The sequence below is a fragment of the Monodelphis domestica genome, chromosome 6 (assembly GCF_027887165.1).
Source record: "Monodelphis domestica isolate mMonDom1 chromosome 6, mMonDom1.pri, whole genome shotgun sequence".
NCBI classification, from domain to species: domain Eukaryota; kingdom Metazoa; phylum Chordata; class Mammalia; order Didelphimorphia; family Didelphidae; genus Monodelphis; species Monodelphis domestica.
In genome coordinates this window covers 303,044,949-303,072,563 of record NC_077232.1, presented here as the reverse complement: position 1 = coordinate 303,072,563, position 27,615 = coordinate 303,044,949, and the positions used below count along the sequence as shown (strand labels likewise).

The 27,615-nt window shown below is 40.8% G+C and overlaps 1 protein-coding gene across 5 annotated transcripts in view; it reads left to right on the top strand.

Moving 5' to 3' along the window:
* Positions 1-27,615, top strand: part of BBS7 (Bardet-Biedl syndrome 7) — an 85,357-nt gene that overhangs the window by 56,455 nt on the left and 1,287 nt on the right. The window contains exons 11-18 of one of the 5 annotated variants that reach the window (XM_001362675.4): positions 893-1,085; positions 3,253-3,327; positions 4,568-4,633; positions 11,684-11,823; positions 14,268-14,432; positions 24,299-24,408; positions 24,500-24,603; positions 25,750-25,873. In XM_001362675.4, the coding sequence (XP_001362712.1) occupies positions 893-1,085; positions 3,253-3,327; positions 4,568-4,633; positions 11,684-11,823; positions 14,268-14,432; positions 24,299-24,408; positions 24,500-24,603; positions 25,750-25,873 (977 nt within the window). Of the gene's footprint in view, positions 1-892; positions 1,086-3,252; positions 3,328-4,567; positions 4,634-11,683; positions 11,824-14,267; positions 14,433-17,063; positions 17,132-22,180; positions 24,409-24,499; positions 24,604-25,749; positions 25,874-27,615 lie in introns of those variants that run through there. The other 4 variants (XM_007495534.3, XM_056803504.1, XM_056803503.1 and 1 more) reach the window with 4 other exon arrangements.

The following is a 27,615-nucleotide window of genomic DNA, read 5'->3' as shown; positions in this document are numbered from 1 at the left end:
CTATCTGTAAAATTTGGATAGCACTGTTATTGTTTGCCTTAGACTTGTGACCAAACCTTTTATAAACCTTGATGTAGTCTGTAAAGGAGATACTATAGTTGAGATCATTTTTGGCCAAACCTATGATCTCATCCATGCCTACATGGGGAACTTCTCCCACCTGGTGGGGAAACCCTGTCTTCCTGTGTAGATCAATTAAGCTCTCCTACCATCAGCCTAGTAAGCTGCCTGCAGCATTGAGAGCTGAAATCAAGTCAAGCTGCATTTATGAAGCGCCTGCTGTGTACCAGACACTGTTCTGAGTGACTTAAGTACAGTCACACAGCCAGCTAGGCCTGCTCTCTATCTAGCCCTCTAAGATGCCACTTATTATTGTTATTAGACTGTGGAGACTAGGAAACGGGGTCTCCATTGTTCATGGTACTTCGCAAGTAGCCTACCTGGGGGACTTTGGCCACCTTGGGAAAGAGAGGCTCCCTCCCTCTCGAAGTGTTGTCTGCCCTGGGCAGGAAGCAGGAACTGGGAGAGCTGGCATTTATTTAGCCTTAAAGGTTCACCCATTCCATCTGTCATAAGGGAATAGTAGAAGTCCTGTGAGCTGACCTACTCAGATTCTCTGTGGGGATCCCCTTTCTGGAACCATCTGACCCCTTTCCATTAGTGATTTCTTGGTTACTCTTTCTATTCAAATGCATCTTTGATGTCCATTAAGTAATTTGGCCATTTATAAAAACCCAAAGGCTTGTGCCTTCTTGACCCCATGTGGGTAGGGGGCTTGATGTCTCATATGTACCTACACCAAAAGTAACTCACATTGTAGAAATTCTCCATTTGTTCTCTAGCTGGGGTTCGAAGAAGCTTAGAGAATCCAAGTGTGTCTGTCTTTCTGTAGGAGTGACTTGGAACATTTGCAATTTAAAGTGATTCAGGAAAGAGAGAAATATCAGCAGTCATCCCAATCCAGCACAGCGATATCGGCAGTGCCTTCTTTCAGTGTGAATGATAAATTCACATTAAATAAGGATGATGCCAGCTATAGCCTCATTTTGGAGGTGCAGACAGCCATTGATAACGTCATGGTGCAGGTAGGTGAACAGCCCTGTTTCCAAGACCTCAACTCTACTAAAACTAGGAGTATAGAGTCTCATTCTGTGCCTCTTGTATGGTAGGATTTGGGGGATCCTGTCCTGAAGGAAGACAGCAGCTTGGAGAGAATCATGTCAGGGGAAGAGTTAAGTTAGAACACCAAAAACAATGCTTTTTTATTGATTGCTTTTGTTTTAACATCACCTACATTTCCCAGTGTATAGCCATCCTCTCCCCCCCCCCCCCCCCCGCCCAGAAGACTTAGAGAAAAAACAAGAGAGTTCAGCCAAACTAACTGACCAAAAAAAGGCTGCCATTGTAGGCTGCATTCCCCACCTCTAGGAGGAGCCTTTTTTTGTCTCTTCTTCAGGGCTGAACTCAGTCATGACAATCACATGCTTTCAAGTTCAGTTCTTTTTGTTGTTCATTTAGGCTGTCATAGTTGCCGAGTATATTGTTTTCTGGTTCTGCTTACTTTACTTTGCATCAGTTCATTTAAGTGTTTCTTCTACTTCTCTGCAGTCATTATATTTGTTGTTTCTCTCAGTACAGTCATATTCCATTACTTTCATACACCACCACCACTTATTTAACTCTTCTCCAATTTGTTCCAAGTATTTTTGGTGTCATAAAAGGTGCTGCTATAAATATTTTGGTCTACCTGGAGATGAAATATGTTGTTAGTAAATGTCCTTAATATTTGCTAAATTGAATAACTCATTTTAAAAATGGGTTATCAAAATTTTTCTTTAAATATTGAACCAATGAATGTCCTAGAGGTCAAATAACAAAACATACCTCTTCCATCAGGACAGAGAGATGGGGGACTACTAGGATGGAAAATTGGGTCTATTATAAATCTTTTTAGAGAAGCTCACTGTTTGCTTAATTGTTTTTCTTCATAAGAGAGAAGGCAGATTTAATGTGGGGTGGGATAGGCTCTAAAATAATTCATCTAAAGATAAATGGCATCTTGAATAACTTTTGAAATGAGATCACTTACAGTGTAGTTTATCAATTATCCCACCAAGTCTCCAATTTAGAAAGAAGTAAATGGAATCATGAGTATTGATTTTGGGTCCTTTATTGATATATATTTAAAATCTTAGATCAGACCACAAGTTTAAAATGCTATAGAAAAGATGGGATAGGATGGGAGGAGGAATGAAGTGTAAGCACATGGGAGTATAGTGGAAAGATTCCCAGGGTTAGAGTCAGAAGACCTGGGTTTCAATCCCAGAGTTACTTAAGAGATGAACTTGGGGGCAGCTGGGTATCTCAGTGGATTGAGAGCCAGGCCTAGAGACAAGAGGTCCTAGGTTCAAATCTGGCCTCAGACACTTCCCAGCTGTGTGACCCTGGGCAAGTCACTTAACCCCCATGGCCTAGCCCTTACCACTCTTCTGCCTTGGAACCAATACACAATATTGATTCCAAGACAGAAGGTAAGGGTTTAAAAAAAAAAAAAGAGATGAACTCCTAGGTCCAAATTAGCTCTCAATCTTAGGATCCTAAGGACAATGGGGGGGGAGGGGGGAATTGATCAAATGCCACCAAGGAAGGAAGAGGGAAGCACATTATAAAAAGATCTCATATTGCTGTTTCTTTAAAGGTTATTTTAAAACCCCAATTCCCCTGTTTAGTAATGCTAACATTTTAATTGTTTACTTTAGACCAGAACATTAGCTTTTCTTTGTCAATGATGGGGTAAGAGTTCATTATAGCAATTGGGTGCTGTGAACCAGGTTATTTCCTACTGTTTAATGATTATAGCAGGTCCTAGGTTTAGGACTAGAGGGGACTTTAGAGATGATCACATACCACTGATAATGGGCTGCCCAATTATCTGTTGCTTTGCTTAGTTCCAGCAAAGCTAGAAAAATTCTGCCTAATATAAATGGTGATGTGCATGTATGTGTATGAACAGCTTTAGCAATACCCCCAAATCTTTGGTTTGTTGGTTTTAATAATGTTGAGTCAGAAAAGTAATTGCTTATACAATGTGCTCATTATTTGTAAAATTTCATAATTTTCTAGTCATGTAGACCTTCCAACTTAATTTAGAAGATAAAAACAAAGCAGAATTGAAAATATCCCTGAGAATATAGATTTTTTAATTTAAGGAATATTCATTTTTCCCCCTCTTCTCCCAATTGTTACAAACAGAGCGATGTCCCCATAGACTTACTTGATGTGGATAAGAATTCTGCTGTGGTTAGTTTTAGCAGCGCTGATACAGAGGTGAGTAAATCCAGAACATGAAGCATTCTGGCAGCCTTTGCTTCTTTCTGCTTGAAGCTTTCTAGATTAAGGCTTTTCCGACATGTCGCTAACATTTAGTGAACCCTCTGACAAACTTTTTAAAATGCTGGGCTTGTGATGGAAGCCAGAATTGCTTTGAGTGTGGGCAGAGATTCCCACCTTTGTGGCACTGCATTGGATGGACACTCTTGCCACCAGGCCTACAGCTTCTTAGATGATTGCTAATCTTGAGCCTAAGGCCACGGGAGCCAGTAACTTTTTGATTTTCTACGGGTGAATTCATTTTGGGTAATTGATGAATATTAATTAATGATTAACATTGATCTCTTAATTAATCATAATAATGATTGATATTCATCATTCTATTCTTCTCAGGTATAAATGCCAAGAGAAAAAATATTTACATTTCCCTTATTTTTATTTATTAGGGGATTTTAGTTTAGAAAAAATTATAGATATGTCATTTCCATCTTAAAGTGTCTGAATTCTGATTACTCATAAATCACAAAATTTTTTTCACTTGTGCAATGGATAGATGATGCAACTTAGAGGTTGCAAGAGCTGAGTTCAAATTTGGCCTCAGACACTTCACCTATGTGATCCTGGGCAAATCATTTTGGCTCTCTCACTCTCAATTTCCTCATCTGTAAAATGGTAATAATTGGGGGCAGCTGGGTGGCTCAGTGGATTGAGAGCCAGGCCTAGAGATGGGAAGTCCTAGGTTCAAATCTGGCCTCAGCCACTTCCTAGCTGTGTGACCCTGGGCAAGTCACTTGACCCCCATTGCCTAGCCCTTACCACTCTTCTGCCTTCGAGCCAATACACAGTATTGACTCCAAGATGGAAGGTAAGGGTTATAAAAAAAATGGTAATAATTATAGCACTTACCTCAGAATTGTGAGAATCAAAAGAGATAACTAATGGAAAGTAGAGATGTATAAATGTTAGCTGCCATTATATTTAATTTCAAAGAACACAAGTTGTTCTATGTTCATATAACTTGTTTAAAGCAATTCAGTATAAATAAGCCACATTAATGAAAAATTAGGTCATAAATCATAGCTTTCATAATTGTTAATTACTCTTTGAAAAATAAAAGAAATGATCATTATGGTTCAATTAAATTCTAAGCAGAATGTTTTTAGGACAAATGTCCTATGTATAAATTGCCTCATCTAATATTGATTCATCCTTTTCATTAACTATGAATTCCCTACAGTCAAATGAGAATTTTCTCCTGGCCACTTATCGATGCCAAGCAAATACTACGAGGCTGGAACTCAAGGTAAAGTGCTTGAAATGGTTGTCTTGAATTCTGCAACATGTATTTATTCCTAGGAATCCCATCAGATGTAACACTTTTTCTTTTATCTCTGGACTGACTTTTATTTTGGAACATTGTCTTTTGGATATATTAATGAGTTACATTTAAAACCAAATACCTTTAACTTTTCCATTCCCTTTACCTGGCTTTCACCTAAACTCCCCCCTAAAAGCATAGTGGTTATTTGTAACCTCATTTAAAGTGTTGACTTTTTTTTTAAACCCTTACCTTCCATCTTGAAATCAATACTGTGTATTGGTTCCAAGGCAGAAGAGTGGTAAGGGCTAGGCAATGGGGGTTAAGTGACTTGTCCAGGGTCACCCAGCTGGGAAGTGTCTGAGGACAGATTTGAACCTAGGACCTCCCGTCTCTAGGCCTGGCTCTCAATCAACTGAGCTACCCAGCTGCCCCTTAGGCGTTGACTTTTTAATGATTAGAGAGGAAATCTTTTTGAAGCTTTCTTTTTGCAGTATAATAATAGCCATCTATAATATCATTTTTTTAAACAGTTCTAACATTATTTTTATTTGGTCAATTTCAGACATTATTCCTTGGTTACAAAAATCATTTTCTATTCCTCCCTCGCCTCCCCCAACCCCTCCCTGTAGCTGACGCACAATTCCACTGGGTATTACATGTGTCCTTGATCAGAAATCATTTCTGTGGTGTTGATGTTTGCACTAGAATGTTCATTTAGAGGCTACATCCCCAACCATATCTCCTCAAACCCATGTACTCAAGCAGTTGTTTTTCTTCTGTGTTTCTACTCCCACAGTTTTTCCCTCTGAATGTGGATAGAGTTCTTTCTCGTTGATCCCTCCAGGTTGTTCGTGATCACTGCACTGACACTAATGGAGAAGTCCATTACATTCGATTGTACCACAGTGTATCAGTCTCTGTTTACACTGTTCTCCTGGTTCTTCTCCTTTCACTCTGCATCACTTCCTGGAGGTTGTTCCAGTTCCCATGGAATTCCTCCACTTTATTATTCCTTTTAGCACAATAGTATTCCATCACCAACATATACCACAGTTTGTTCAGCCATTCCCCAATTGAAGGGCATCCCCTCATTTTCCAACTCTTGGCCACCACAAAGAGCGCAGCTATGAATATTCTTGTACAAGTCTTTGTGTCCATTATCTCTTTGGGGTACAAACCCAGCAGTGCTATGGCTGGATCGAATGCAGACAGTCTTTTATCGCCCTTTGGGCATAGTTCCAAATTGCCCTCCAGAATGGCTGCATCAATTCACAACTCCACCAGCAATGCATTAATATCCCAACTTTGCCATAACCCCTCTAGCACTCATTACTTTCCTTTGCTGTCATGTTAGCCAATCTGCTAGGTGTGAGGTGGTACCTCAGAGTTGTTTTGATTTGCATCTCTCTGATTATAAGAGATTTAGAACACTTTTTCATGTGCTTATTGATAGTTTTGATTTCTTTGGCTAACAACTGCCTGTTCATGTCCCTTGCCCATTTATCAATTGGAGAATGGCTTGATTTTTTGTACAATTGGTTTAGCTCTTTGTAAATTTGAGTAATTAGACCTCTGTCAGAGGTTTTTGTTTTGAAGATTTTTCCAAATTTGTTACTTCCCTTCTAATTTTGGTTATATTGTTTTTTTTTATATAAAAACTTTAATTTGATGTAATCAAAATTATTTATTTTACATTTTGTGACTCTTTCTAAGTCTTACTTGGTTTTAAAATCTTTCCCTTCCCAAAGGTCTGACATGTATACTATTCTGTGTTCATAGAATTTACTTATAGTTTCCTTCTTTATGTTCAAGTCATTCACCCTTTCTGAATTTATTTTGGTGTAGGTAGGGTGTGAGGTGTTGATCTAAACCTAATCTGTCCCACACTGTCTTCCATTTTTCCCAGCAGTTTTTGTCAAATAGTGGGGTTTTGTCCCAAAAGCTGGGATCTTTGGGCTTGTCATAGACTGTCTTGCTGAAGTCACTTGCCCCAAATCTATTCCACTGATCCTCCTTTCTGTCTTTTAGCCAGTACCAAATTGTTTTGATAACCACTGCTTTATAGTATAGTTTGAGATCTGGGACTGCAAGACTATCTTTCTTTGCATTTTTTTTTCATTATTTCCCTGGATATCCTTGATCTTTTGTTCTTCCAAATGAACTTTGTTATGGTTTTTTCTAATTCAGTAAAAAAGTTTTTTGGAAGTTCGATGGGTATGGCACTAAATAAATAGATAAGTTTGGTTAAGATGGTCATTTTTATTATGTTAACTCATCCTACCCATGAGCAGTTAATGTTTTTCCAATTGCTCAGGTCTAGTTTTAGTTGTATGGAAAGTGTTTTGTAGTTGTATTCATATAGTTCCTGTGTTTGTCTTGGCAGATAGATTCTTAAGCATTTTATATTGTCTAAGGTGATTTTGAATGGAATTTCTCTTTCTAATTCTTGCTGCTGAGATGTGTTGGAGATATATAGAAATGCTGATAACTTATGTGGGTTTATTTTGCATCCTGCAACTTTGCTAAAGTTGTTGATTATTTGGACTAGCTTTTTGGTTGATTCTCTGGGGTTCTTTAAGTAGACCATCATATCATCCACAAAGAATGATAGCTTTTAATTGCCTATTTTAATAACTTCAATTTTTTTCTTCTCTAATTTCGACTGCTAGTGTTTCTAGTGCAATGTTAAATAATAAAGGTGATAATGGGCATCCTTGTTTCACTCCTGATCATATTGGGAATGCATCTAGTTTATGCCCATTGCAGATGATGTTGGCTGATGGTTTTAGACAGATACTGTTTATCATTTTTAGGAAAGGCTCTTCAATTCCTATACTTTCTAGTGTTTTCAATAAGAATCAGTGTTGTATTATGTCAAAGGCTTTTTCTGCTTCTATTGAGATAATCATGTGAATTATGTTGGTTTGCTTATTGATATGGTCAATTATGTGGATGGTTTTCCTGATATTGAACCATCCTTGCACTCCTGGTTTAAATCCTACCTGACCATAGTGAATAACCCTCCTGATCACTTGCTGGAATCTTTTGCTGTTGTCCTATTTAAGATTTTGGCATCTATGTTCATTAAGGATATTGGTCTGTAGTTTTCTTTCTCTATTTTTGACCTGCCTGGCTTTGAAATCAGTACCATATTTGTGTCATAAAAGGAATTTGGTATAACTCCCTCTTTGCTTATTATGTCAAATAGTTTGTATAGTATTGGGATTAGCTGTTCTTTGAATGTTTGATAGAATTCACTTGTGAATCCATCAGGCCCTGGGGATTTTTTCTTAGGGAATTCTTTGATGGCCTGTTCAATTTGTTTTTCTGATATGGGATTATTTAAGAATTCTATTTCTTCTTCTGTTAATCTAGGGAATTTATATTTTTGTGAATATTCGTCCATATCACCTAGATTACTATATTATACTATATTAATATATAGTATATTATATATAATAATAATACAATATATATACTATATATTATTGCCATATAGTTAGGCAGAATAGTTTTTAATGATTGCCTTAATTTCCTCTTCATTGGAGGTGAGTTCTCCCTTTTCATCTATGATACTGTTTAATTTGGTTTTCTTCTTTCCTTTTTTTTATTAGATTGACCAGTACTTTGTCTATTTTGTTTGTTTTTTCAAAATACCAGCTTCTAGTCTTATTTATTAGTTCAATAGTTCTGTCACTTTCAATTTTATTAATTTCTCCCTTAATTTTTAGGATCTCTAATTTGGTTTTCTTCTGGGGGGATTTAATTTGTTTGCTTTCAAGTTTTTTGATTTGCATGTCCAATTCATTGATCTCTGCCCTCCCTAATTTGTTAATATATGAACTCAAGGATATAAATTTCCCCCTGAGTACTACTTTGGCTGCATCCCATAGCATTTGAAAGGATGTCTCTTCATTGTCATTTTCTTCAATGAAATTATTGTTTCTATGATTTGTTCTCTAGCCAATTTTGGAGAATCTTATTATTTAATTTCCAATTAAATTTTTATTTGGCTCTCCATGTACCCTTACTGATCATTATTTTTATTGCTTTATGTTCTGAAAAGGTTGCATTTATTATTTCTGTTTTGCTGCATTTGTTTGCCATGTTTTTATGACCTAGTATATGGTCAATCTTTGTGAATGTACCATGTGCTGCTGAAAAAAAGGTGTATTCCTTTTTGTCCCTATTTATTTTTCTCCATATATCTATTAACTTTAATTTTTCTAAGATTTCATTCACATCATTTACCTCTTATTTATTTTTTTACTTGATTTATGTAAATGTGATGGTGGTAGGTTCAGGTCTCCCACTAGTATAGTTTTACTATCTATTTCCTCCTTCAATTCTACTAGTGTCTCCATTAGAAATTTGGGTGCTATACCATTTGGTGCATACATGTTGATTAGTGATATTTCCTCGTTGTCTATACTCCCTTTTATCAGGATGTATTCACCTTCCCTATCCCTTTTAATCTGGTCTATTTTTACTTTGGCTTTGTCAGATATCATGAATGCAACTCCTTCCTTCTTTCTATCAGTTGAGGCCCAATAGGTCTTACTCCAACCTTTAATGCTGACCTTATGAGTATCTGTCCACCTCAGGTGTGTTTCTTGTAGACAACATATGGTAGGATTTTGGATTCTAATCCACTCTCCTATTTGTTTATGTTTTATGGGTGAGTTCATCCCATTCACATTCAAAGTTATGATTGTCACTTGTGAATTCCCTAGCATTTTGATATCCTCTCCTAGTTCTCTCCTTTCTTCTTTTGCTATATCCTTTTAAATCAGTGGTTTAATGTGATACCCAGTGGAATCGCACGTCGGCTATGAGAGAGGTGGTGGGAAGGGGGGGGGGGGGAGAAAAAGAAAATGATCTTTTTCTCCAATGAATAATGTTTGGAAATAACCAAATAAAATAATGTTTAAAAAAAGAAAAAAAATAAATCAGTGGTTTACTTTTAATCAATCCTCCTAATCCCCTCCCTTAATATGCTTCCTTTTCTCATCCCTCCCTTTTTGTTCCCTTCTTGTTTTTTGGGGTCTGTTAAGTTCCCTCCACCATCTCCTTCCCTCCCATTTTGTACTCCCTCCTCCCTACCCCCCTTAGTTTTCCCTTCTCCCTTATCCTGTAGGATAAGATAGAATTCAAGATCCCAATGGATCTAGATGCTCTTCCCGCTCAGAAATGATTTCACTGAGAGTAAGATTTACATATTACCTATTATCACTCTCTTCCTCTTCTCCTAATATCATTTTTATAATATCTTATTGCAAAACTTATTTCACTGGTTTCATTTGTAAGCTCACCCTAAATCCACAAAATGATGGTGTTCTTAATGAATAATTAGCATACTGATGTCAAACTTAACACCAAAAGAATTATAATCCATTATTTTTTAATTTCCAATGTTAAAATGTATAAGTCTTAACATAGAGTTTATTACTTTACCCATCTCTGTTTTTCTTATGAAGTGTTAAATGATTTAGTTTCATAGTTCACTCATGAGTAACTTGGGCCGACCCTCTCCACCTTTGTTTAGATGAAAATAAATGTTTTTCAGTCAGTATTTCATTTCTTTACCTTACCATTTGGAGCATATTACAACATTGGCTTAAAAATCTTGGGCTCAACCATTCTGGAAGGCAATTTGGAACTATACGCAAAGGGCTTTAAAAGAATGCATAGCCTTTGATTCAGCCATACCACTGCTGGATTTGTACCCCAAAGAGATTAAAAAAAAAAAAGAAAAATGGGAAAGGATCTGTTCATACAAAAATATTTATAGCTGTGCTTTTTGTGGTGGCAAAAAAATTGGAAAATGAGGGGATATCCGCTTGATTTCTATAAGAACTGGAAAGACCTCCATGAACTGATTCGGAGTGAAATAAGCAGAACTAGGAGAATATTATATACAGTAACTGAAACACTGTGGGATGACCAAATGTGATTGACTTTGCTACTAAAAGCAATGCAATGATCTAGGACAACTTGGAGGGACTTAGGAGATAGAATGCTGATCACATCTAGAGAAAGAACTGTAGGAGTAGAAATCCAGAGGAAAACATATTATTTATCACTTGTTTATAGAGTATATGATTTGGGGTTTGGGTTTTAAAAGATAACTGTATTACAAAAATCAATAACATGGAAATAGGATTTGAGTATAACCCAGTGGAATTGATTGTCAACTCTGGGATGAGGGAGGGAAGAAGGAGGGAGGGAAGACAACAAGAATCATTTAACCATGGAAAAATTAAAAAATAAAATGTATGGGGTTCATTTTGGGTGGTTTAGAGCATTTTCACACTATCATCTTCAAAGATTCTTTAGTCAGAGTTTGTTGTGTCAATTAGACTGGGCCCTTTATTTATAACAACATGGAAAGCCCCTCCTTCAATCAAAGCCTCCCCCCTCCACCCCCCTTGGCTTAGATCTGTGGATTTCTCAGCATGACTGTTCATCCTGAGGAAACTCCCTTTCCCAGTGCAGATTGCCAATTCAGAGTAGATGCCTGGTAAAAGGAGACTTGCCCAGGTTCTTACAGCCAGGATGTATCAGAGTCAAAATTTGAACCCAGATCTTCTTCTCTAGAGGAGAGTTCTGTTCAGTATGCCTTGCTAGCTTTCACAGCTCCTAGCTTATTGTTAATAAAAAAATCTTTAATTTGTTTAACACTTTTCTCCTAATCAGTAATGTGCCAGGCACTGGGCTAGGACTTGTGACAGTGTCGTTTGAGAGACTATATCTATTTAGCATTCGGGGAATATATTGACGGAGTTATGTACAGAGCTAGTAAAAACTGGGGATGTGGAAAATGTTGGCCAATTTCCGGCTTCTTTTTGAAAGTATCTACAAGGTAGCGTTAATTCATTAGGCTTCCTTCTTTCCTGAGCTGTGCACCTTCCCCGAGACGAGCTCCCATTTAGCCAGACTGGCATATCTCATTACATTGTCTTCCATTTTTGGTGGTTTGCAGTAAGGATTTTCTTCATATTTTTCCCCTCTCTTTCCTTTGCACTGAATTAGATTCGCTCCATTGAAGGCCAGTATGGAACACTACAAGCATATGTAACTCCAAGAATTCAGCCCAAAACCTGCCAGGTCCGTCAGTATCAGATCAAGCCCCTTTCACTTCATCAGAGAACTCACTTTATCGATCATGACAGGTAAGACAAAAGATTGAATATTTCGGGTTTTTTCCTTGACTGGATTTTAGGCCATTTGTTTTTGTAATTTAGTCCTTCCAGAAGTTCCCTGCAGTTTTTCCTTAGTGGTGTAAGTATATTTAACCTCTTGGGTTTGTTTAAGGCCATTCTTCTGATTAATGGGAGCTTTTGCTCTGTGGGCTCTGGAGATGGGTTGGTTGGCCTCTTCTGTATTTTCCCATCTGAGTTCTCCGTTGTAATTAGTTGTAAGTCTGAAGCACCTGCTACCCTTAAACTAGATCAAAGGGGGCACCTTCAGCACAGTTCCCATTTGAACAACATGGTGGGCCATTGGATTCTCTTGTAGAATTTCTGCTTTCCTTTTTCATCCTCCTGAAGAACAGAAGGAAGCCTGCTTGGCTGTTAAAGTTCTTGTTGGTGTCCAGTTTCCATATGCTTCTTTTAGAACAATTCCACATCCCCCTGCCCCTCCCAATCGCTGGGGCATTTTCTTTATTATATGATCGCAGAATGGCTGAATTGGGAGGCTCTCTAGCCCACCCTGCACCAGAACCAGAAATTGCTTCATCGGGTATCCAAAAAGCAGTCCCTCAAGCTTTTGCTTGGAGCCCTTCAGTGACAGGGAGCTCACTGATTCTCAAGGAGGCCCATTCTGTTTTTGAGAACTTTCCAACTCACACTCATTATTCAAAGTTCTGTCCTCTGGGGCTATTGAACTGAGAGGAAATTGTATTGAGGAAGGGTTTCTGATTAGGAAGATTGTTAAACCTTGAAAGATACAACTTCTTGAGTGAGAGCTATTTTTCTGAAAATCTTTCTAATTGGATAAGCTTACTCTTGAGGAATTTGAGGCATGGCCCTGTTGGAGGGCTGGGATGAATTTCCTGACCTCTGAATCATGGTCCCTTTCAAGCCTTTAGTTCCATAATCCTCCGTTTGTTTTGTTTTAAAGCTCTGTCATCTATAACATTACAACATCTTGATTCTTCATCTTTATCTGTTACTTTGTCCATGTGAAAGTAATCTGTAATTTCCACGAAACAACAAAACATTGGATAAGTTTTCTTTATCTAATTCTATCCAAAAAAATGGAATTATATTGGCTGATCACTGGAATGAAGCCAACTGCCAGGGAGCAGCAGGTGTCCTATTTATATCATTTGGAAAAGTCAGTTCAGTTTGACAAACATTTATTAGATCCCTATCATATACCTTCCTCTGTGCTAGGCCCAGGAAACCCAAAACAGTTCAGAAAAGATGTGGGTCCTGCCATCTTGGGCTCGAAGGAGGATCAGATAACTGATGCACAGGAAAAGCCTACTAGGGAGGCCCTAGGCCCCATAGAGCATGGGCCTGGAGTCTGCAAGGCCTGAGTTCAAATGTGACCACAGCCACACATTCCTAGCTGTATGACCCTGGGCAAGTCACTCAATCTCCATTGCCCAGCCCTTACCACTCTTCTGCCTTGGAACCAATATACTGTACTGCTTCTCAGATGGAAGGTAAGGATTAAAAAAAGAGGGAGACTTGGTTAAGATGTGACAGCTTGGAGGTATCTGAGGTAAGATTGGAAGCCTGGCCCCCTCACCACCAGGCAATACCTCAGCCAGGGTCAGCAGCGTCCCAGAGAGTTGAGGAGTCATTCATGGTGTAGATGGCATAAAGAAGGAGGGAGGTAGCGTCCCAGTCACAGCATAAGCAAAGGCCTGGAAAAGAACAAGTGCCTTATTTGACTGATGTGTAAAGTGTAAAGTGTAAAGGAGGCATGGCACCAAGGTGCAGCATCCCCACTCGTCCCCCATCTCCCCCACTCCAGCCCTTTCTCCTTCCTCCTGCCACCCCCTCTGGCTGATGCCAGAGAACCTCTGAGGCCTTCTAGCAGTGATGTTGTTGGCATGATGACATGGTGTACCACGTGGAAGGTTATTCTGCTGGGAAGTGCAGAACATAGAGAATCCTGTCAGGGAGGCTAGATGGGAGGGCGCCGGCCTGAGCTAGCTGTCAAGGCACATGCAAGGAGAGAGGGTTTGGAGAAGTACCGCCCTGAGCCACCGGCAGGAAGTGTGGGAACACGATAGGCCCTAGGGAGCCTTCTCTCTGGTTCTTCATCTCTGGCAGAGGAGCACAACTCATTGCAGGGCACATGGGGAGTCGTCAGAGGTTCTCTGCTCCCAGGGGGTTCAGAATATGCAGGGTTGGATAAGGCCCTTGACAGAAGTGAGCAAGTCTAGGGAGGGCCTCCCCAAATTAGTTTTGGGACATTGCTTAGTGGGATCTCCAGGTGAGATTGGCCTAGAGGGAGCTGCAAGTAGGTGACTGAGGAGAAGAAATGAACATGGCTCCTTGGAGGTATCCGATGGCAGGAGAGGAATCTATTTACGTTCCACCTCTGTGATTGGATGCCCCTTGCTCCTAATGACTCTTGGTTTTCTTTTCAATTGCAGACCCATGAACACTTTGACCCTGACTGGCCAGTTCAGTTTTGCTGAAGTTCACTCCTGGGTGGTGTTCTGCCTGCCTGAGGTTCCAGAAAAAGCTCCAGCAGGAGAATGTGTGACTTTCTATTTTCAAAACACATTCCTCGATACACAGCTAGAAAGTACTTACAGGTAAAGGCCACGTCCTTGGGGCCTCACCAGAAAGGACCTGGTTTGCCTTGAGTGATTGAATGAAAGGCATTTATTAAGGGTGTGTGCAGGCCCATGCTGAAGCATAGCCCTTCCTTAAGCAGCCTGCATCCCAGTGGGCGAAGTGGTGGCCAGGCTAGGGTACTGAAAGCTCCAGGCTTTGGTGAGAGAGCCCTGGAGGGAGCTGATAGGTCAGGCTCATCCTGGAAACCAGGTCAGAGTTGAGTTGATCTTACTTTGGAAGGGGAGAAAAGGGCCATGGAGCAAGTGGCCCCAGGGAACCAGGGAAAACCTCCTGGAAGAAGCACCTGCACTGGGCCTAGAAGGATTTTCCCTGGTCTGGATGAAAGAATGTGTGCATTCTGGTCTGGGGGATGACTTGGACTGATGCTGGAGACCTCTGAAGCCCCTAGTTCTACTCTTATGAATGAGTTTATTGCAGGGGAGTCCACTGTCCTTAAAGCCTCCTTTGCTTAAGAATGAATGAATGAATGAATGAATGAGAAGCTTTAGTTAAGTGCCACTCACTAGGCCACGCTCCAAAGCTAAGGCAAACCTCCCCTTGAGGAGTTTGCATTCATTTTATGGAGAGACCTGGGAAGGAAACTGGAGGAAGGAAGAACCAGCTCATTGTTCGGGCCTGCTGGGGAGAAGTGTGGAAAAACCGATTTTGGAGATCTTGAAAGTCAAGCATAGATGTTTATATGTCATCCTCTTGCCAGCTTGGGAGCTACCAAAGCTTTCTGAGAAGGGCTACTGTGTCCCCGGCCTTTTAAGAAGATCCTTTGTATGTCACAGGAAGGCTGCTTTGGAAAAAGGAGGCACTGAGAGCATAGAGGCCAAACTGGAAACTGGGTCATTCGTTCCTTTGAAATGTTATGAGGTCTAGGCACGTATTCGGACTGTTCCCATTTTACAAATGGGAAAACTGAGCTACAGAAGCATATTGACTTTTGTGAGGTTACATAGCCCAGAAGGATTGCTCAGACTTTGGGGTATGCAGCCTTGTGCTCAGAATTCCTGGAGAGAACCATGAGGCAGGTCACTGTGTGGGGCTCCTCAGTGCTCCCCAAGTCTGCCCGTTAGCCCCAGGGCAGGCTATTTGTCCAGATGAGCAGGTAATCCATTGTTGCTACAAACAGAGGCATGCTTGGCACTGTAAATAAATGGAAAGAGTAAGTTTTAGAGCTCTTAAAAAAGGTTTGCTTCCCCAGAGCTGGTTTGTTAAGGGGCGGGAGGAGCTCGGGATCAAGATATTCCCTAAAGAAAGAAGAGAGGTGCCAAGAGGAGAACAGGCAGAAGGGGCTACAGTCAGGCGGCTGGAAATGAAGTGGAACCTTCTTGATTCCAAATCCAGCTGAACATCACAGACCCCGTGTCACAGGCTCCTGCGGGCCTCTGGTCCTGGCTTTTCTTTGTGTTTACTCTTGTCAAGTGTATAAAGTGACATCTTATAACGTTCTTTAAAAAAGGGCCCACCAGCAGCCATGGAAGAAGTCCTTAGGGCAGATTATTCTGTTAGTGCTCTGTATATCTTAATCCAGTTTGAAGGAGAATGTGATAAAGGCTGAGGCTCTGGTTGTGTGGGCTGGAACAGATGGGCGAACATGATAGCCCCTTCCAAAAAGTTAGAATCTAGAGAATTTTTGAGAGAAAAAAATCCTGCCACGTCAGTCCGGAGGGGATAGCTGGTCAGTTTCCTCTGGGAAAGATTGCACTGTGACATATGACAAGAGAACTCTAGCAGGAAAGTCGGGAAGCAGCTGGAGGTGGGAGGCTGAAATGCAGATGGAAGGAGAGGACCAAAGATCCCAGTGGAGGTAATCAGCCCTGGAGCTATGACAGCTGGGACCTTCTGCCTGAATGAATCATCTCCAGGGAGAGGACTGGTTCTCTGCTTAGCAGCAGTAGCTCTGCTCCTCTGGAGGGGAGGGAGGAGGACTGCTGTTCCTGGGTGGTGCGACTTTGACCTTCCTCCTCCTCCTAAAGCTAAAGGAGAGAGCAAAAAGGATTATTTCCTGAGGACACATAGAATACTAAACTTTCCACCAAAGGCACATTTCCCTTATTTAAGGGAGTATGTAGATAGGTCAGAAGACTCCAGATGAAAGTAGTCCCTCCTCAGAGAAGGTAAGAGGCACAAATGACAGCAGCAGAAGAACCCTAAAAGTGCTGCCAATGATGATGCCATCTTGCCTAGGGAACCGATGACCCAGAGACTTAGCTTGTGGCTTCCTTGGTGCTATCCATTGAATGTAAGAGGTAGAGAAGACCCAAGACCACTTAAATGAACGGCTGACTAAGAATGCAGGGTCTGAGAATACTGAGATTTCGGTTTGTGAGACAAAGTCTGCAATATGAGACTGACAGATTCCTGACCAGAGATAGAGTATGCCTCACAATGGCTGATAAGAATGAATCTTTGCAGGGAATCCCACAAATTAAATCCAAAGAACTTTGACATTGAGAGAAGGAAAAGACTGCTTAGGTATACAGTATCTGTGCTCCTTCATTCACCAAATATTTATTTAGTGCTCACTGTAGCTGGAGTATTGAGCTAGGAGGTCCCTTGGGAATACTAGCATGGGAAAACTCCTGTTGTTGCCTTTCTAGGAAATATGTACTTCAATCGGGGAATTTAGGGCCAATCAGAGATTTGTCCTGGAAGACAGACTACACAGGTATGTTAGACATACAAGAAAAGAAGACTGGAGGGAGGGAAGAGGGAACATTTGAATGATGGGTAATGTTTGGGAAAGTAGAATTTTGGGCAAAGGTCATTTAAAGGCAGAGAAAACATTGGGAAATTGGATCCTAGAGTATAGTCTAGATTAGCTGGAGCCTGGTTTACATGGAGGGAAGTGCTGGGAAAGATGACCAGGAAGGAAGGATTGTTCTCTGAATAGCAGGCTAAAGAGTTTGAAATTTATTCTGTAGGCCATTGAAGTTTTAAAATTTTAAGTAAAGGAGAAACCTGAGAGTGCGTCTCAGCTCTGATATGTATTAGTTATTTAACTTTGGGTAAGGAATTTAAATCTTCATCTACAAAATTCCTTTTTTTTTTAGCTTGAAGAGACTTTGGAGGTTAGATAGTTTAATCTCTCATTTTATTTTATTACATTTCACTTTTATTTTTTTCTCAATTACACATAAACAAAAATTTTAACATTCATTTAAAAAAGTTTTGAGTTCCAAGTTCTCTCCCTCTTTCCCCCTTGAGAAGGCAAGCAATTTTATGTAGATTATATATGTGTAGTCATGCAAACCTTTTCCATATTAGCCATGTTGCAAACGAAAACACAAACCTAAAACACTAAGAATAATAAAGTTTTTAAAAGTATGCTTTGTTCTGCATTCAGACCCCATTGGTTCTTTCTCCAAAGGTAGATAACATTTCTTATTATGAATTCTTTGGAATTGTCTTAGATCATTGTATTGCTGAGAGTAGCTAAGTGATTCATTCACAGTTTATTATCATATAATATTGCTATTACCACACCCAATATTTTCTAGTTCCACACATTTCACTTTGCATCAGTTCATGTAAGTCTTCCCAATTTTTTCTGAAAGCATCCTGCTTGCTGTTTCTTACAGCACAATAATATTCCATCACAATCCTATACCATAGCCAGCTCAGCCATTCTGCAGTTGATGGGCATTGTAAGATTAAAAATTAAAATCTAATACTTCAAGTATTATTTTTTTAAAGTTGATTATTTGACAAAATAGAACCAAGTAACTAAGTTTTTCTACCTGCTTAAAAATCCCCACTCCACCATAGCCTTGATAGGAAGGAAAGAAAGCAAGACACAGAAGGTTAGCAGGTAATGACGGGAAGTGAGTGGAGTCCTGGGAATCATAGTTTTGCTGGGGCTTGTAGTTTTTAGGAAAACAGATTCTAATTACACAGCATCCCCTCAATTCCCAATTCTTTGCCACCACAAAAAGGACTACTATAAGTATTTTTCTACAAATTGGTCCTTTTCCCTTTTTTAAAAAAAATGTCCATGGGATATAGTCCTTTTAGTGGTGTTGTTGGATCAAAGGGTATAAATGTTTTTATAACCCTTTGGGCAGAGTTCCAAATTGTTTTCTACAGTGGTTAAACTAGTTCACAATTCCACCAGTAGCACAATAGGGACCCAGTTTTCCCACATCCCCTCCATCATTTTTCTTTAATATCATAATAGCCAATCTCATTGGTATAAGATATCAGAGTTGTTTCAATTTGCATATCTCTAAATCAATAGTGATTTAAAACATTTTTTTCATGTGACTATAGATAGCTTTGATTTCTTCTTCTGAAAGGGGTGAAGAGGTGCACCCCTGGGGTTTGGGAAGGATACCTTGTGCAAGAATTCAAGACTCCAAAACTTATCTTAAAAATAAAAAGAGAAATTTATTAATTTCAAGAGTAATGTTGAGAATGGCCAGGAGGATGGTACAGGTGGAACAGCAGGATAGAAGGCTGCTCCTTGGGAGGATAGCATAGATGGAAAGGCTGTCCCCCAGATGACATCGGTTCTGGGGATTTTATACTCTTTACAACAGATGCTGTGTCATGGTGTGGACAGGACTCTAGAGTGGTAAACCCTCGGCCATTCAGTCAGGGGTTTAGTTATCTGACTGGGGTCTGCCTGGAGACATGGGGAATGACCCTCATAAAGATTCCTTAGTTTTAGGGAACAGACGGATGTCTGAGATGTAGCCTGATAGGATCAAGGTGTAGCCTGGAGGTGCATCTCTCTGTCCATCTTAAATCTAAATGAGGATCAAAGGAGGACAATCATGTCAGGGTCCTATAGGGGTCTTTGGATGTTTTAGGCTAGGAGTCATGAGGATGTAAGGGAGCAAAGGAATTTCCCTGATAAGAGTTTGCCCAAGTTTCTGGGGGTACAATGCCCATGCCACTTTGACCATCTATCCAGTAGGGAATCACTCAAAGTCTGATAAATTTAACTCAGTTCTCTTATATATTTGAGAAATGAGGCCTTTATCAGGAAAATTTGCTACAGAATGTTTTCTTTTGTTTCCTGCTTTCCTTCTAATCTTGGCTGTATTGGTTTTGTTTGTACAAAACCTTTTTAATTTCATGTAATCAAAATTATCCATTTTATCTCTGATAATGTTCTTTGTCTCTTGTTTGGCCATAAATTCCTCCTTTATCCATACATCTCATAATATTCTGTGCTCCCCTAATTTGTTTATGATGTCACCCTTTTTGTCTAAATCATGTTTGACCTTATCTTGATATACAGTGTGAAATGTTTGTCTATACTTAGTGTCTGCTATTCAACTCCAGTTTCGGGGGGGGGGGACGGAAAGGGGGGCAACACATTTTGAAAGCAATTTTTGTCAAATGAGTTCTTACCCTCAAAGCTTGAACTTCGTGTTTATCAAACACCAGACTACCATGGTCATTTATTTTTGTTCCCCTGATCCAGCACTGTTTCTTAGGAGTGCCAGATTGTTTTGACCATTACTATTTTATAGTACAGTTTTGATATTTGCACCACTAAGCCACCTTCCTTCACCATCTATAAAATCCTGATGGTGAGAATACATGTCTTCCCTTCCCTCGGCAGTGGCTATGAGAGCAGCACTTTGTAAATTTCATTTGCTATATAATCATATTATTAGTAAGTGTGCTGATCAGAATTGGGCTTTAGGAAAAATATAGATCAGAATGTGCTAAAGACAGATTAGATGGGGGAAAGACAAAAGTAGAGGATACCATTTCGAATGCTCAGATGATAGTCCCAAGGAAGGGAAAAAAAGGATTAAATGTGGGATGGACCAAGACATATTTGAGATATAGCATCAATAAAACCTGTCCACCCACTTAGAAGAAGATTCAAACCATGGCCCTGGTATTTCAGGCCTGGATGACGAAGATGGTAATGCCATGGAGAGGGTAGAAAAAAGAAGTGAGGAAGAGAAATGGTTTTCTTCTGAGGGAATATAAATGAAAGCTTTAATTTGAGATATGGTGTATTTGTGCTGCTTTTGGAACTGCCTGAAAGATAGGTCCATCATTGTGTTGGAAATGAAGGTCTGGAGCTTGGACGTGGAGTCAGGACTGGACGTGTAGATTTGGGAGCCATGTCCATAGTTGAAACTGTGTCAATGGAAAAAATTATGAATGTAGAGTGTGAAGAGAAAAGAGCTAAGAACAGAGCCTTGTACGATACCTACAATTAGGGAATAGGTTGAAGGAAGAAGAGCCAGCAGAAGACAGAGAAGAGTGGCTGAATGGACTTGACAGTAGCAATGGACTTGAAGTTGGCACCATGATTTTTCTCTCAGTAATTCTGGGAAGTAGGTAGTGCTGTGATTATGATCCCTTTTTTATAAATGGAATTTTATAGCCTTTAAAGGAAACTAAGGTTCAAAGATGTGGTGATTGACCCAATAAAACCCAGATGTTAAATGGCAGAACCAAACTCAAACCAAGATTTTCTGACTTAAAATCACAAGAAAGAGGAAAAGGACACACACACACACACACACACACACACACACACACACACACACACACACACACATATACACATTCTTTTCATTGTAGCAAAGAACTGGAAACAGAGGGGGTACCTATCTTTTAGGGAATGGCTGAACAAATTATGGCATATGTAAAGGCCAAAACTGTAAATGCCAACTACTGTAAAGCTTTTGGCCAAAATGTAAGGGATAATTTTAGTGTTTTGACTTAAAATCTAAAATAAGTGGTCACCATGGGAAATTCCCAAATATGAAAAATACCCAAGTCAGCTGGGATTTATGGAGATTTTAATTAATATAAATGAAGGAATTAAAGGAAGGAGAGAGAGAGAGAGAGAGAGAGAGAGAGAGAGAGAGAGAGAGAGAGAGAGAGAGAGAGAGAGAGAGAGAGAGAGAGAGAGAATTAATTTAAATTCCCTGGCTCAGGCTGAGCCAAGCCGTAGAAAAGGCTTAGGCCATTTTGGCCTGAGTCTAAGGGAGAGCAGTCAGTCTTTATCACTCACCATAAGATCATCTCCAAGCTGGGTTCTTCCACTCTGAACTGAAATTAGCCTCCAAACTGAATTCAATTGTGAACTCAATTCAAAATGCCCTGAATTCCTCTTAACCCTTCCTTTTAAAGAAATTTTTCTCTTATGTCACCTCCCCTAAATTTTCATATCTACCAATCACAGTAGATGCTTTTTCCCAGGACTGCCCATTCTTAGTTCTCTTCTTCTTTGGTTCTCACCTTCTCTGGTTAGATTATATCTTCTGAGTACTTCACACTTCTTTGTTAAACTTGCCTTTTGTAAATTACTTAACCGTTTTGTGATTAATTTAACCTTTCTAGGTACTTAAAGCCTTTTTGTATTAGATCTAAAAATAGACCTAGCTTAAGGTTCTAGTTTTACTATAAGTATGAGTTAGGGACTTTTCATTGTTCAGTCCAGAGTTTGCAACTTTATCTTCCCCTAAGGCACTGTCTGAGTAGGGTGGAGTAATTTTAAAAGTTCCCAATACATTCCTGATCAAGTACCTCCATTGTTAAAAATGGGGAATAGCTTAACCAAATCTTCTAAAGTAGAGTTTGAGTAGTTTTAAGATTCACTCATATGAAAGTAGTGTAAAAGTATTGTGTCACAAGAAGTGATGAAGGAGATGGTTTTAAAGAAGCCTAGAAAGACTTGTGTGAACTTATTCATAGGGAAGAGAAATGAACTAGAAAAACAATATTGTTTTTTTAAAAGAAAAGAAACCTTTGAAAAACTTAAGAACTCACAATTATGGAATGGCCCGCCATGATTCCAGAGGACTAATGATGAAATGGGCTTCTTACATCCTGCCAGAGAGGCATAGACTCACAATGCTGAATGACGAAGACAGTTTTGAACATGGCTATTGCAGAGATTTGTTTTCCTTGACGATGCCTTTTTGTGGTGAGGATTTTTTTTTCTTCTCAGTTGGGAGGGGAGGGAAGCTAGTTATGGTGTTGCTAAAATAGAAGAGAAGAGGGTTGTTGAAGCATTTTTAAAAAATGTATAGGAAATTCCAAAGGAAACAGGCAAAATAGCTTCGAGCTTTGAAAGTAATATGTTGAATTCGTAGTATAATTTTTAAAAACTGCAGAGATTCCTGCTTTCATATGTAATCCTTTATTTTCTGTTCCACTTTGTATATGAAAATATTAATTTTGATGGTGTTTAGGTTTGAAATTTTAAAAAGTACTTTGTAAAGAACTCACAGCCAGACTGCTTTTTAGCCTGTGAATTTTCTGCTGGACTCCATTTATTTAAGTGCTTGCAGACACAGGTGAGTATATCCACAACAGGACTCTTTTCATAATTGCTGATAGCAAAGCAGGATGGAAAAAGGGCCTTTAGTAGCTCCTAGTCAGCAGACAGACAGGTTATGGTAGGATGAGGATTAAGAAAAAGGCAGTAAGCTTGTGTCTGAGGTCATCATTAATAATTTTGACAGGATGCTTTCAGTGATGGGGGATAAACCCAGTCTACTCCCAAACAGAGAACTGATAGCAACCAACAAAGCCATCTCCTCTGCCTGGTATGTCACCAAGAATTCTGTCTACAGGATCGCTGGCCAAAGGCCCTCCATTCTACTTCCAGTAAAGTTGGATGGTTAAGGGGAGAGATGAGATGGTAGCTCGGTGGGAATGGTGGTGGTGCCCCAGGAACTCGACTGTACTTGTAGAAGCAGAGGGTAGAAGGGAGAAGAGTCATTGACCTGGAAGAGACTGAAGATAGATGAAGGTTAAGGGGATAATTGAAGGACCTTAAGTAGAACACAAGCTCAGAGTGCACATTAAGAGATTAGTCATAAAAAGGAGGAAAGACACTTCTCCCAAAGCTACTTCTGAGGCAAGAAGGAATGGAGGATAAGGGAAATCAACATTTTAGGGGGGAAAATGAATCAAAGAATGAAGCATTTCCTGGGCTCAGTGCTGGAGGTACAAACAGAAGATTAAGCTCTCAGGGAGCTCACATTCCAACAGAAGGAAACAGCATAGGGTAGATTCCAGCTGTAGGGCAGATGCAAAGGTCTTATGGTCCTTAGGGTGCAGTGGCATCTTTGTTGTCAGTTTCACTGAAAAAACAGTATCAGATTCTGATGTTGACCCATTTGACAGTGTTAAGTCTCTGGAGGCTACATTTTTCCTTTCTGGGACTCCAGGGGATGCTTCCCTTGATGAGGCCTGAGGGCACTGGCCTGGAAGCATTCCAAGGCCCTTGAGTTCAGGGCTGTACCCAAAAGGGTTTGAGGGGAGATGGTAGTGCTCATAGTGGTGGTGCTGGTGGCCTGATTCAAGTGGCACATGCTGCCTCCTGTTTCTCCTATAGCAGTGATGGCCAACCTTTTAGAGACTGTGTGCTGTGCTCTGCCCCCCAGATAAATGCCACACATGCCCTCCCCACCCCTCACAGAAGAGGGAAAAAGTGCTCCCATTGGGCTGCTGGGTGGAGGGGTGGGTGAAGTGAAGAATATCCTGAATGAGTGTAGAGAAGGGGAGGGGAGTGGTCCTAGCTCTCTGCTCCCCTCCAGCTCTGCTGCCTGTGGGGGTGGGCATATGAAAAAAGGGATTCAGATCCACTCCCTCTGGTCCTTTGCCACAAGGAGTTTAGACACTCCAGCATTTCCTAATATATTGAGGATCTGAGGTAATCTAGGTGTGCTACATGTTGATAATTTTGTAAAGAGTTCATAGTATATTATGTTGTATTCCATGATAGATTCATATTAATAAATTGTAAGGTCAGATCAGATTTGAACTGTAGGCTTCTGACAAAAATGATTTGTGGACTGGACCATATTCTCCTGATGATGTTCTTTCAAAAATATTAATTTTTTAGAAAAGGAGAAGGAGTCTTTAAATCGGACAACATTTCTACCATATCCATCCTAAAGGATGTACTTTCTAAAGAAGCCACAAAAAGGAAAATTAATCTCAACATAGCCTACGGTAAAAATAAAAATCCAGTTTTAAAAAATTGTATAATGCCACATTTTTCCAGTCACTCTATCAACTGGCATCTGTATCTCCTCTTTCTTAGAGATCAGTGAAGTGTCTGTGAATCACACATTAAAGCTGATCCACCCCAAACTGGAATACCAGCTCCTGTTGGCCAAGAAAGTGCAGTTAATTGATGCTTTAAAAGTAAGCTCCATTTTCAGATGAATTTAATCCTCTAAGCCATTTCTCATAATATTTTAAGTGCCTTATTTCTCACTTTGCCCAAAGAATAAAATTGTCCTTTTTTTTTTTCATTTGGGACATTTTGCCAAAGAATGAAAAACTATGTTGTACTGTAGCCATGGGGCCACCAGCTTATTTCTGGAAAGAGATAAAGAGAAGATTAAAACCTGGGCTCATTATTTTCTTAGAAGACCCAAAGAAACTCATTTGTTAGACATAGAAATGGTTTCTTGAGCTAATTTTGTTATCCTGAATTGTGATCATGCTATACGTCTGGAGCCGAGTCATGGGCCAGAGAGGGATGTGGCACAGTGAATAGCAAGCTGGCCTTAGAACCAGGAAGGCCTGGGTTGAGATCCTACCCTCAGCACTGGCGCCATGTTGGTTGTGGGACACTGCCCTGCCCTCAGAGAAGGGATTTCCTCTTCCAACGACATCCCAAGGCTAGCCTCTGCCCTGATCCTTCTCTAGTTAGAATAATTCCATGTATCGTTAAGAGTTCTGAGGCCCTGACCTAAGTGACAAGTCAGCCAGCCTTCTCTGCCCGTTGAAGATTAGGTCGCAAGAGATGGGAGCAGAGTGAGTGACTTGATTCCAGACACGCAGTACCTCTGAGTGGATACGGCCATGTCTTTGGGCCTTGGTTTGCTTATCTCTGAAATGAAGAGACTGAACTCAGTGATTCTGGAGGTCCCATTCAGTTCTGATAATCAATGATGCTGTGACTCTGTGGCCTTCACTAATTTAAGGGATGGGAAGTGGGAGCCAGGAAGAAAGCAAGAAACATGTTTGGGCTCAGGTCAGAGGAGAAGGATGCCGAGAGAGGAAGGAGAGCCTGCCATTTGGTAAGGTTTACGGGTTTTATAAAGCGATGGCCATCCATAGTCATTGTTTTGTAGACCAGGGCATGTTCTTGGAGAACACTGGCCAAAAGGATGTAAAAATGTGCCCTGCTTTATGATCTGGAAATACCTTTTCCCACGCTCATTGGTCTGCTGCTGCTGCTGCTGATAGGCAGGGGACTTTATGAGGGAGACACCTGGGGACACAAAGAGGCCCCCTCCTGGATGTGCAGACTAACAAGTGGCTTTGCTTTATCCCGATAAGGAACTGCAGGTGCATGAGGGAAACACCGACTTTTTGATACCAGAATATCGCTGCATTCTCGAAGAGGCCGACCGCCTGCAGGAGGAGTACAAGAAACAACCTGCACACCTGGAAAGGCTCTATGGTCAGTTTGCATGACCTTTGTCTGATACTCAGAAACATTCACTGTTCAACGGGAAGCTAGGCTTGATGGGGAAAGCCGGCCCTCAGGATGACAAACCAAATCTGTGGTTCCTAACGTCCTGAGATGCCCTAAGAGAGAAAGAGACAGAAAGACAGAGAGGGAGAGACAGACAGACACAGAGACAGTATAGGTGGCCTATTCCTTTTTGATGTATAAATGCAGCCATGAAGGAAAAATTGCCAGATCAAACCTGACGGGAAACCAGGGCATGTTTACAGATGTTTAATCTGGTTGAAATTAGGGGCTATCTACAAGTTAGGGGCAAAATAGTCAATTTGGTTGTTTTTTTACATCAACTATTTAACTGTTTGTCCTTGGCCTTGATTAAAGTGGATTATCGTGGTGAATTTTACCCTGAAACTTGGATGCCCTAGAAGAGTGGGCTCCTTTGTCTTGGGGAGGGCTGTCCATCCCTATTTCTGATCCCAGCTCCCTCCAAGGGTCTGATGCAGATTGAGCCACGGGGTCTGTGGAAGCGAGGGGGCTGGGGATAGCATGGCAGGGGCTGAGGGATGAGGTAGGTGGGGACAGAGGCTGAAGCAGCTATCAAAGAGGCCCAGAGGCAAATGGGGCCTCCGAGCAGCTGCTGGGAGCATCCAGGCTGCGAGGGGCAGGCTAGGCCTATCACGTGCTGGGCACTGGGCAGACCAACATAGTCTCTACGACTTCTGTGTTCTACCTAGGGAGACAGTGTGGCCAGATATGTACAGGTACAAAACTGATGCCAGCTAAATGGATGGAAGGGTACCTGCAGGACAAAAGGGCTTGAGCTGAAGGAAGTCTGGGCCGTCTGTGAGGTCAGGGTGAGGAGGCCAAGGTGGCCAGCTGCTAGCATGGCATATGAGCAGAAGTGTGTAGAGTCATTGCCAGCCTCTTACCCGATTAATGGCTTTTCCTCAATCTTCACTTGCCGGGCAGCCACCCTTCTCTCCATGATGCTCTCTTCTCTCTGCTACGTCTCCTTCTACCTGTCTGTCTCCTTGGCTGGATCTTTTCCAGGTCATCAATATTAACCGCGGGTGTCCTACAGCCCTCTGTCCTGGCCCCTCTCTTTTTCTCCCTCTATCATTTCACTTGGAGATCTCATTGGCTCCTGTGGATTCCGTTCCTATTTCTAGTCCAATGATTCTCAGATCAGTTTATCCAGCTTCAAAGTCTTTGCTCCTCTCCATGCTCTCACCCCCAAACTGTCTTGTACTCAAAGTCTGGTAGATCTCTTAAACTCTACAATGCCCCAAACTGAACTCCTTCTCTTGCCCCCAGACTCCCCTCTTCCTACCGTGCCTACCCCTTTTTCTCTTCTTTTCTGGGGTTCCCCTATCCTCCCAGTAATCCAGGCTTACCACCTTACTGCCTTCCTTAGTTCCTCATTCCCATGGTCCTATGTCCAATCCATTGGCCAACGTGTGTCCTCTTGACCCTTGTACCTTATCTCCCTTATACCCTCTTCTCTCTTCTGACAGTACTGCCCCTCCTCCCCACCCCTGGTGCAGGCCCTCATCATCTCAACTCTGGATTGTTGCAATCACCTGCCACAAGCTTTCTTCCATTCGCCCACCAGGTCCAACCACGTCACTGCCCCTCCTCGGTACATTCCAGCAGCCTCTCTATCACCTCCACAATCAAAATACAGTGTTTGGGATCACTGCCCTAGAAATTGGGTTTTTTATACTTTTATTTTT